This window comes from Camellia sinensis, chromosome 13, assembly GCF_055761805.1.
Source record: "Camellia sinensis isolate YWXY chromosome 13, ASM5576180v1, whole genome shotgun sequence".
Lineage (NCBI taxonomy): Eukaryota > Viridiplantae > Streptophyta > Magnoliopsida > Ericales > Theaceae > Camellia > Camellia sinensis.
In genome coordinates, this window is record NC_138973.1 from 4,676,625 (window position 1) to 4,687,959 (window position 11,335).

Below are 11,335 nucleotides of genomic sequence, written 5' to 3' on the forward strand. Positions count from 1 at the left end.
GGAAGATAGCATTTGTAATGCAAGCAAACTTATTACTGAAGAAAGAAATTCATCTAAAACCAAAGACTACCTCACTTCAAAAACATAGTCGGCTGAGTCTCAAAGCCTATATATTACTCTCTTCTCACTTTACTTTCTCATATTGTTTCCATAATCTAATCTCCCTCAAATTCTTAGTATTTCCCAAGAAAAGAAAAAAAAAAAAAAGAAATCTGTAGTCTCTCTGTTACTTTTTTCGACTACTTTGTTTCTCAAAAAAAATCAGCAATGGCAGCCAAGATTGCAATAGGATACAAATTTATACCAACGGACAAAGAACTTGTTCTTCATTATCTGAGAGCAAAGGCCAAAGGACAGCCATTACCGGTAGAGGGTTTAGTGAATGAATGCAATCTCTACGACGATCAAGAACTGTCGAAGATATTCAGCAAAATGAGAACCAGATCGAAGTTGTATTATTATTTTACGGAGTTGAAGAAGAAGAATGGGAAAGGAAAAAGGATTGATCGCATGGTGGGGAAGGGTACATGGAAGGGACTCGACAGAGGCAAGCCTATTCATGACAATGAAGGAAGGCTTACTGGACGCAAGCGAAGTTTCGATTATATCAACAGAGAATCGAGTGAACACAGTGTGTGGGACATGAAGGAGTACAGTCTTGAAGGTGTTTCTCTGGAAGATGATCAACTGATCAAAGTGAGTTCTTTCTCTCTAGCTCTATGTTTCTGATTAATTATTGTTTTTTGATTTTATTTGTCATATGTTGTTGTTTTGTTCAATGAAAGAGGTTTGATCATCATCCATATGATATGTGGTAGTTTCAAGATCAAACTCACACACACAACTTATCACATGACAGAACAAAGATAGAGTGCAGATCATGATACATAGGTTTTATAACATGATAAAATAAAGATATAGTGCAGATCATGATATATAGGTCTTATCACATAACAGAACAAAGATATAGTGCAGATCATAGAGACAGATCATTCACACATGTTTAGATGATTTATGTTTTTATTGTTGTTTTCTAATGAAATTTTTTAGGGGTTATGGGTGCATGTCACACACACATAAATGTTTAAAATAAAAAAATTAGAATTTGAGTTTTGTAACAAAATGAACCCTCAATTTTTTTATTTTTTATTTTTAAAATTTAAATCATAATCTTTTGATTTATTTTTAATTTAAATTATTTGTTTATTTTCAATAAGTAAAATTGTCAGAAAAAGTTTATTTAAATTATTAAACTCAATCAAAAAGGGGTTTCACTAATCTTTTTCTTTTCTTTTTTTTAATTTACTCAAATTTATAATCGAAACACAATAATATACGAATACAACACTTGCATGGTTTCAAAACTTTGTAACTTTTACTATGAAAAACTTAAAAGACAACTTTAGCAACTTTTAAATTTAGTAATCTTTCCGAATAGCATAAATCTTGAAAATTTGAGGAATAGACAAGATATGGTTTCCGTTTGTTGGCAGCAATTTACAGCCCAACTCTACAGCTCCTGAACCCTTTTATTTTTTTTCACCTCCTCTGCTTTTTTGTCCCTCATTTGCAAAACTCATATCCTTCCCATTTTTCTAGTTTAAAATTTAAAAAAAAAAAAAAAAAAAAAACAGTTTTGGGCAAGATTTTATCTGTACTCAGAGTTACTATGAAATACTATCTAAACTTCTTAATCAAGTATTTGGTTATCTTTCTTGTACTTATGTTTATTTCATGCCTAAAATTGGGGTAATTTACATTTGTGATGACATTTGTCTTTGCTAGTTTAACCTTTCATGTTAAATTTCAAAGTTTTTTTTCAAAAGTCATTTACATATTTTTTTTGCATATTACAAATAATTACTATAACACTTATATTTATGGTTGCAGGACAAAAACTATGTCCTATGTGCGATCAAAATGAAGCGTCGCAGGGCAGAAATCGAACAACAAGAGCAACCAGTTGATGATTTCGACATTGATCATTACTCCGTCGAAGACGACCAACCTACTCCAATTATACAACAAGAAGAGCAACCTACTGCAACAGTTATACAACAAGAAGAGCAACCTACTGCAGCAGTTATACAACAAGAGCTAGCTCCACCTGTTGATGATGACCACTTTGATTGGGACCAGTTTGTTTGGGATTCCACTTTGGCAGCTACTACAGTTATACAACAAGAAGAGCAACCCACCGTAGCATTTATGCAACAAGAGCAAGCTCAAGCTGATGATAATGGCCACTTTGATTGGGACCAGTTTGTTTGGGATTCCACTTTGGCAGCTACTCCAGTTATACAACAAGAAGAGCAACCTACTGCAGCAGTTATACAACAAGAGCAAGCTCAAGCTGATGATGGTGGCCACTTTGATTGGGACCAGTTTGTTTGGGATTCCACTTTGGCAGCTACTCCAGTAATACAACAGCTAGATGTTGCCGATGATGATCTGTTTGATTTGGACCAGTTTGACTGGAATTCCACTTTGCCATCACTATAGTGAATTGGATACACTTTGTTTCCTATTTTAGTCTCTCTTCAGAATCATTGTCATTCAATTGTTGTATTTCACTACTAGTAGTAAATCACTTACGTCTACTGTTAGTGATCCAACTGAGTAACTGTTTTTTTATTTGTTATTAATTAATTAATGATATTAAAATCAACCCAATTCATTATAATCGTTATGAAAATCAAATGCAACACAACTAGGGGTGTTTTGGGATGTGCATTTTTTGCCTTTTTTTCTTTTAACTTATTTTTGTCTTTAGTGAATTTTTTTTAAAAATTTTAAGTTTCTAAATTCAGCTCGACAAGACAAATCGGAAAATCTTTTTTGTCTTATTTGTCTTTAGTGATTTTTTTCTAAAATTTTTCAAAAAAAAATATAGTTTTTAAATTCGTCTCGACAAGACTGACGGGAAAGTAAAAAATTTAGACATAATTTAAATATTAAAAAAAAAAATCGCTAAACACAAAAAATTGAAAAAAGAGGTGACGTTTTTTTTCGTTGCCAAAATGGGCCATAATACAAACAAATTTTCAAACTTGAGGAATAAGATGCACACATATAACGATAATATTAGATGACAATATTACCAATTAATGAAAATCCCACCAAATTTCATTTCAAATTTCTTATTAACACATTTTTTAATAAATTTGTAGCGACAACAAATCAATAGGAAATGTAGTTGTCACAAATAGATATTGCAAAACGACGTTTATTTGTTTCTTCCAAATCCACATTTTGCGCTGTATACATCATGGGAAGAGGGTACTAGTGGATGCAATAGAGGAGTGGGAATGGCAGGGTTGGCAAAGAGGGAAGAGGGTGTTGGTGGTGGTAGCGGAGGGGTGGGGGTTGGAGAGGGGATGGGGGAGGGAGAGAAGGGTGTTGGTGGTGGCAGTTGAGGGGTTAGGGGAGAGGGTGATGGTGGTGATAGAGTAGGGGTGACAGTCGGAAGTGTCGCAGATGGGGAGGAGGGTGTTGGTGATGGCATTGAGTGGTTGGAGAATGGGTAAAGGGTGTTGGTTGTGGTAATGGTTTAGCTCATACGTAAATAATTCCTTGTCAATAGAAATAAATACATAATTTTTTGTAATTTATGAGCTAAAATGCACCATCAAGTCTGTTAACAGTTTAAATTAAAAGACATACTTTTATAACCAAATCATCAATACCAATACATATTCAGATACCCGTTATTTAAACCTAAGTTGACACCATACATCACACCTACTACTGTTTCACTTCCCCCACAACCGACTGGTTCGAATTCCGTGACTCAAATTCATCCAACTACTACATGTTTCACTTCTCTCCACACCACAACCAACCATTGTTCGAATTCCCTGACTAAAATTCATCCTACAAGAGCCTGTCCAAAAGTCCTTTCTTAGAGAGGTTCCTCGTTAAATAGAATTTTAAGCAAACAAAAAAACCCAAATGCATCAAGCACTCTATTTATTTATTTTTTCCTTTTTAAATTTATTGTTTCTGCCAGAGAGGCAGTGCATGAGAGGAATCACCACTATAACCACCACTTCATACTCAAAAGCGTTTAAATTTGGACAAATATTGGGTTTAATGCTAAACAAAGAAACACTGATAAAAGACATTGTCCCGTGCCTAAATAACCAACAACATATAACCATGTAGCTACAAATTTCCCCATAAAACATTACTCAATATAGCTCAGTTTCCTTATGGGTGTGAATCACACAATCAGAAGTTGGGTATGAGATACAAGTCAACACATACCCCTTCTTCATCTGTTTATCATTGAGGAACGATCCATCCGCTTGGTCAACCGGTCCAGAAACCATCAGCCCAGCACAACCGATCCAAAAACCATCAGCCCGGCACACGTAGAGCACACCCCTGCCTTGCACAAGTATGGCAACTCAAGTCCTTCATTTTCAGCTGAGTCAAGGATGTATGCATCGTCAAGAGCCTCAAACTCACTCTCTTGGCCATCCAGTCCAATTAGCTTCACTTTGAACACTGCCATGGCCGATACTCTGAAGAAGGATAAAGATTTCAAGCCAAACGCTTTAGAAACACTCTTAAAGGAACACAAAGAGTGGGGATTCTTAATCAATGCACAAGATTTTGTTGTGGGTGCACTTTTGAACATGCAAGGAGAAGAAATTGTCATAGTCGACATGTTTAGACCTAAATTTGCAGAAATATTAGTCAAAATATCAGAACATATAAACAATTATTAATTGTTACACTGCAAACAAGGACCGAGGCCATCCGCTGTTAAAGGATTCTTAACGGCATACTACGACATGCCGTTGAAGTGAATGGCTTTCTATGACTGGTCATAATACGGCTTTACCTTGCACGTCGTAGAATCGTTTCCGCGGCGTTCATTTGGTGCCGTAAAAACTCATTTTTTGAACAATCTAACAAACATTACAAACAAGCTTCACAAAACATTAATCAACCACCAAAACATTGTTTCAAGCATAAAAAATAAACTATATCCATAAATTATGAACATTTAACAATTGTTTATACATTCCAAAATTCAAAAACTATATCCTCAAGTTCTAAAAGTTCAAACCATCCAAAAGCTATGCATATCTAGGTTAATCCAAAACTATTTAGAGATCCAAAACTACCGGCAACAGTTCCGACAGCAAACCCGCTTGCTACTATCACAAGGACAAGGGTGCCCAATGTATGTGCTAAGGCACCTAAACCCGTGGCAATAACTGGAGCAACTAACCCTCTTGCCAATAAAATATAAATTCATCAGGAAAAAAAACTCACGTCATTAGAAGCTTGTTGGCCAATGGCATTTAAAATATTCAAAAGACTAAGCTAAAGATGTGATACCACCAATAATTGCCATTAAGGTTCCTCCGGTTAATGCAGCTGCTCCTATTATACCTCCACAATTCCACTTGTCTCAAGAGCTGTCTAGTGATTGGTTATCTCCTCCTTTTGATTGTTTCCTTTTTGCTAAAGCCATTGCAGAGCAAGCAACCATAATCTCCATGGCTTCCTGCAGACATAAATTCTCTCTTTAGGGGACCACTCACTCTCCTCTTCCAGAATTGTAGAGTCATCATTGTCCCAAAAGATTAATATGTTAGGAAATGAACCCAACAATATATAGCAAGCTTCCTACACAACCCTCACATGTGATGCCATCTCACATGTGAAGAGGTAACCAAAGAAACACACAAACTAAATCAGACCACCTTGGATTTAAGAGCTATGATACCATCACAATAGTTTATGTCGTTAGGAAATGAACCCAAGATTGTATATCAAGCTTCCAACAAGGATGAGTGGAAACCGATAGCGTATTGCTTGAATTTTCATAGATGACAGCAGAAACAATAAAATGCTTAGCTTAGCGCCCACTTTGGAAAACCTAGCAACTTGAGATAAAATTTAAGCATATTCCAATATAGCTCTAACCCAATCCATTTGAACCTTACCATTTGTAACAACCCTATCATTTCCTTGTACCTGTCCACATTATGATAATGTAATATGTTAGTTTATATAAATCACAAACATAATACATATTAGTGTTTCCAAACACTCTGTTTCAGATCTATTTGTCCGTTAACAGTTTGAAATATTTGTTCCAACTATCCTAAACTACTATCACAAATAATATCAAGAAGGAAATTCATTAAAAATTAAACATGTTGACATCATTTAAGAATAAATAAATAATTCAATTTCCAAGCCAATAGCTTTAATTTGATTTACCTTAACACAAGAGTATTAAACTAAGATAATTTTCAAGTGTAAACTATCAAGAGACAATAATTGAAGAATGAGTAGAAGAAAACATAAAGAGGAGAAGAAGAAAAAAAGGGAAAAAAAAGAAGGTACCAGCTCTCTTTGGGAGGTTTCTCCATTTGCCTTCTCCATGAGCTTTATAAGCTGCAAGCATGGTTATCAGAATCCCGATCCGGATCTTACGATCCTACGATCTTACGATCCATTTGAATACAATCGATCCGGATCATGTAAAAAACTCTTTGTAGGTAGGATCTTTCGATCCTAGTAGTGGGATCTTATAGGATCGTGGAATCCCGATCCGAATCCGATCCTATCCGATCCAATTTATAAGCCTTGTTTTGTATTGTATGACATATTTTGTTATAAATTTTATGTTTGTTGTCTAAATACCAATTTATGTCGTCAAAATAAATATTAAAAATTAAGTAGTATTGAATCAAATAGACTAAGAAAAACAAATTAGGAAACAAACATTTAAATATTGCGGTAATTTAAGAAAATTAAATAGTCGGAAAAACAAACTTAGCTTAAACGGAGTCTAAGAAGGGTAAGATGATTGCAACTTTATCCCAATTTATGGAGAAATTATTTTTGTGACTCGAATCCGCTCCACTAGGGATACTAACGACAAACCTTATCATTCAACTAAGTTACTCTTTTGAGTTCTTAATCTATTTTCATTTCCAATATTGTTAAATATTTTTTCTTCACTTTTTATGCATTATTGTACATTGTAAAGTATTTTGTTATAGAATTCTTCTTCTTCTTCTTCTTCACCTTCTTTTTTGATAAAATACAGAACTTTTACCGTCGGGTTTTCTATTGCATAATATTATATGTACATTTTACATGAAGTATTATATTTTTCACAATATCTTCGCTTCTTTTTAATAGAATATAAGTTCATTTTGTGTATACTTTATAAGAAATATTTATTTAAATTAAATTATTATGTAATTTGTCTTTTTCGGTAGGATCTTACGATCCTCGATCCGATTCTACGATCCGATCCTATAAACACTTCCAACGATCCAACATAGGATCCCGATTTTAACAACCTTGGCTGCAAGTATTCTAGCTTCTAGAGCAGTCCATGCTCTTCTGTTCAGTCCTTCCTTGGAGCAGCATGGACTCCTCTCTCTCTCTCTCTCTCTCTCTCTCTCTCTCTCTCTACCCCTATCCCTATCCCCACCACACACAACACAAGTGAAGAGTATCAATGACCTTTTCATAGTAACCAGGAGGAAGTGCATTCGTGTTCCAGATTGGACTAATTGCAACACCACCCGACGCCATTCTTACTACTCAAATTCAAAAACAAACCCAGTCAAACCAGTTTTATTGAACTTTAAGCCTAAAACTTCAATAAACCAATTTGAAAAAGTGCACTGATATCTTAAAGAATAGAGCAAAACTTGTTACAAATAAAATGTGCACCATAGAATGAAGATGAGATTGAAGATCTATACACAACTCATAATACCCAAGTAAGCGTCTAAATTGACTTAAAGTTCAAATGGCATTCCATTTACCACAAAAGCAACAACCAATTCCTTATCCTGGACTTGAGCCATACAACCTGGATGCAATCTGTATTAAGAACAGGCTGCATTTTAATTATTTTTAATGACAAATGAAAATCTAGGCTAATTTTTTAACCCACAATACAATTATTCATGAATGAAACACCAACAAAGCATGTGCCTCTAAGCATCCCTATTCAATTATTCTTTTTATATTTTATAGGTAAAAACAAATAAATAAAATATAATTGTTGTTTGAATCCAAATAAGGAAAGCAAAAGAAAAAGGTACTATCCAATGTTGATCAGATTCCAATGACCAGTCAACAAACCCACTAAAAAGCCACTATTCCTTCAGCATTATCTGTATACCACATCCACATGGTTGCCCGAAACTTGAACTCATGTTCTCATGCTAAAAAAATTAATTGGAAATTTTTCAAAACAAAGACTGTTAAAATCCACCTACTCTCCACCTACTTCACCCACTTAAACCTACTCCACTAAACCTAACCCACTACACCACTACCACCTCACCTACTCCACTAAACCTAACCCACTACACCACTACCACCTCCACTTCACCTACTCCTTACCTACTACACACTCACCCTCTTCTATATATAGGAATCATGAATCATTGTAATAAATATAACACAAATCAATCAATAATACAATTTATTCTCTTTCTCTCTCTATCAATATTTCTTACATGGTATCAGAGCTATAAGATTTAGGCCTATATTCCTTTCTTTCCGGCGGGCAGCCGGCCGGCAACCATGCCTTCGCTGCCCGCTGGAGTTTTTCAACACCAGCAAAACCATTCTTTTCTATTAGAAGATTCTCTGTACTGTGAGGAAGTTGTTGTAGGAATAGAGAGCTTAGGAGAGGAGAGAGAAAGTGATAATAATCTCTCTCTTTTCCATCTGCTGGTATTGGAACATGACCTGTTTTGGGAAGATGAAGAGCTTCTCTCTCTCTTTCCCAGCATTATTTCAATCTTTGCTTTTGGAACAGGTCGTGCTTCAGGTTCATCCCTCATATCAACAGTCAATGTCCGGATCTCTGAATCTCACAAGAGGAACCGCATCCAGGTCTCCAACACCAAGAAACCCCTCTTCTTCTATGTCAACCTCGCTAAGAGGTATATGCAGCAATATAATGAGGTTGAGCTGTCTGCTCTTGGAATGGCAATTGCAACAGTGGTCACTGTGGCTGAAATTCTGAAGAATAATGGATTTGCACTCAACCTTGATGACAACAATGGCACCGCAGACTCTGCAATCTCTGTGGCTCGCATGGAGGCTGTGGAATGGATGTTGAAAGTCAATGCTCATTATGGGTTCACAGCTCTCACTGCAATTCTTGCCATTAATTATCTAGATAGGTTTCTTTCTAGCCTCCATTTTCAGAGAGATAAGCCATGGATGATCCAACTTGCAGCTGCCACCTGTCTCTCTTTGGCTGCAAATGTTGAAGAAACCCAAGTCCCTCTCCTCTTGGACCTCCAAGTGGAGGACACAAAGTACGTGTTTGAGGCCAAAACTATACAGAGAATGGAGCTATTGGTGTTGTCAACACTACAATGGAGGATGAACCCAGTGACACCACTCTCATTCCTTGATCACATCATAAGGAGGCTTGGACTGAAAACCCATCTCCACTGGGAGTTTTTCTATCCACTAAACCCACTTTCATCATTTCCATGATTCCCTTTACTTTACCACCAAACACTTTACACCCACTCTCTCTCCTCACTTTGCATCCACCGTCCAAACTTTTTTTTTTTTATTCTAAAGCTTAATTGGTGCACTCTTTGTTCCCCACTTTCTTTATTTTATATATATATATCTATATATCTCTTTTTATTATATATTAAAAAAAAAAAAAACAAACATCATCCTCTCTCCTCCCTTTGATTTCAAACTCCATTATTTTTATTTATTTTCTCCATTTCAAATATATTTTTATTATTTCTTTCTTTATTTTTCTTTCACATTATTTTTAATCTTTTTCCAATTCCATTCATACCATCTAGCTTTGCACACCAAACCATATTTTATTCATCTCAGGGATCAACCCCGATCACAATTTTACACCAAAAAAAAAAAAAAAAAAAAAAATACAAACAAACAACCACATTCACAGGTGGGCTTTTTTTCTTCTCTACTCTGCCGCCGGTCTTTTCTTCTTGCCTCCATCCTGGGCGGCCCTTGCAGGTGTTGCCACCATGTTTCCCACTCCACTGGGCATGATCACTACTCCCTGCTCCTCCACTGCAGCATATGGCGGCCCTCCAAATCGGAACATAACGGTGGCCTTCCGCTTCAGCTCCTTGTTTTCCGCCTTTAGCACACTTATCTCTGCTCGCGCATCCTTATACATGCGTTGGAGCAGAGCCAGTTGGGCGTTTAACTGCTGCACCTCATTTGTCCTACTCTGCAGCCGGTTCGACAAATTTGTAACCGCAGTCATGGTTTCCACACATGACTTCAATGTATACTGATTGGCCTCCACATCCGACTGCACTGCCATTCTTTGCTCCACAGACCGCATAGGAAAGTTCAACGGAGCAAACTCCGGGGCGCTTGGTTGAGTTTCCAGTGCCACCGCACCAGTTATTTCTCTTGTGGACTCGTTCAGGTCTGGAAAGAGCGTGAGCAGACCACGGGAAGAGGATGCCATATTCTGGGTAGCTGAACGGGAAGAAGAGGCCATGTTTTTTGGGTTGCTGAGTGTTTCAGCGAAATAGCAATTTCAGACTGATAATGTTCGGAAGGGGAGTGTTTCAAGATTTGCAGCTCTTAGAGGCAATCTCTCAGAAAATGAAGAGTTTTTCAGAAGTTTTTTCCCAGGTTTTTTTTTGTCTTCGCTTCTGCCTCAAGCACAGCCTCCTCATTGGTTTATATCGACACTGACGACGCGGCCGACACGCCACTCTGTCGCTCACGTGCCTCGCCGCGTCTCCGGCTCACCTTTTGATGGCTCGACGCTTTCTGTCGGGCACGCCTTTTGATGAAGTGGGCGCGCCTTTTGAGGGCGCGACTTTTGAGGGCTCACTATATATATCCATATATATATATATATATATATATTTGGGCAACCTATATACACCATCATACAGTGTATTTTTTAAGGGTCCGACAAGACTCTGTAAACTGTCCCGACATTGATTCCGGTTAGCTCCTTCATGGGTCCGACAAGACTCTGTAAACTGTCCCGACATTGATTCCGGTTAGCTCCTTCATGGGTCCGACAAGACTTTGTAAACTGTCCCGACATTGATTCCGGTTAGTTTCTACAAGGGTCCAGCAAGACTCCGTAAACTGTCACAACAACTGTCACAACATTGTCTGCTACAACGGTCCGACATGACCCCATAAACTGTCTTCTACATCGGTCTGACACCGCCATCCAGTGTCCTCTACACCGTTATGACATCACCAGACAGTGTCCTCTACAACGTTATGACACCCCCATACAGTGTCCTCTACAACGTTATGACACCACCATACAGTGTCCTCCACAACGTTA

General features: G+C 37.1%; 2 protein-coding genes, 1 long non-coding RNA gene and 1 pseudogene across 4 annotated transcripts; 3 read left to right on the forward strand and 1 right to left on the reverse strand.

The window, feature by feature from the left end:
* The first annotated feature begins 267 nt into the window (after positions 1 to 267).
* LOC114285442 (uncharacterized) lies at positions 268 to 2,502 on the forward strand. Its single transcript, XM_028228492.2, has 2 exons — positions 268 to 696; positions 1,891 to 2,502. Exons 1-2 carry the CDS (start codon positions 268 to 270, stop codon positions 2,500 to 2,502), a joined length of 1,041 nt encoding a protein of 346 aa, XP_028084293.2.
* A 1,547-nt stretch (positions 2,503 to 4,049) lies between these two features.
* Positions 4,050 to 4,978, reverse strand: LOC114304888 (ferredoxin, root R-B2 pseudogene; annotated as a pseudogene). Its single transcript, XR_014348144.1, has one exon. The product of XR_014348144.1 is annotated as a ferredoxin, root R-B2 pseudogene (transcript).
* Positions 4,979 to 5,431: 453 nt separating this feature from the next.
* On the forward strand, positions 5,432 to 6,666 carry LOC114304889 (uncharacterized). Its single transcript, XR_003644190.2, has 2 exons — positions 5,432 to 5,990; positions 6,366 to 6,666. It is a non-coding gene; the product is annotated as an uncharacterized LOC114304889 (long non-coding RNA).
* An 808-nt stretch (positions 6,667 to 7,474) lies between these two features.
* LOC145805897 (uncharacterized) lies at positions 7,475 to 10,179 on the forward strand. Its single transcript, XM_082901288.1, has one exon. It carries the CDS (start codon positions 8,581 to 8,583, stop codon positions 9,508 to 9,510), a length of 930 nt encoding a protein of 309 aa, XP_082757414.1. The 5' UTR covers positions 7,475 to 8,580; the 3' UTR covers positions 9,511 to 10,179.
* The last annotated feature ends 1,156 nt before the right edge of the window (positions 10,180 to 11,335 follow it).

What these genes read in the sequence shown, in the direction of transcription:
- LOC114285442 (XM_028228492.2), top strand. Translation starts at nt 268, where the DNA reads ATGGCAGCCAAGATTGCAATAGGATACAAATTTATACCAACGGACAAA. An exon ending in AAGATGATCAACTGATCAAA is followed by an intron (nt 697 to 1,890) that starts GTGAGTTCTTTC and finishes TTATGGTTGCAG; the next exon opens with GACAAAAACTATGTCCTATG.
- LOC145805897 (XM_082901288.1), top strand. Translation starts at nt 8,581, where the DNA reads ATGCCTTCGCTGCCCGCTGGAGTTTTTCAACACCAGCAAAACCATTCT.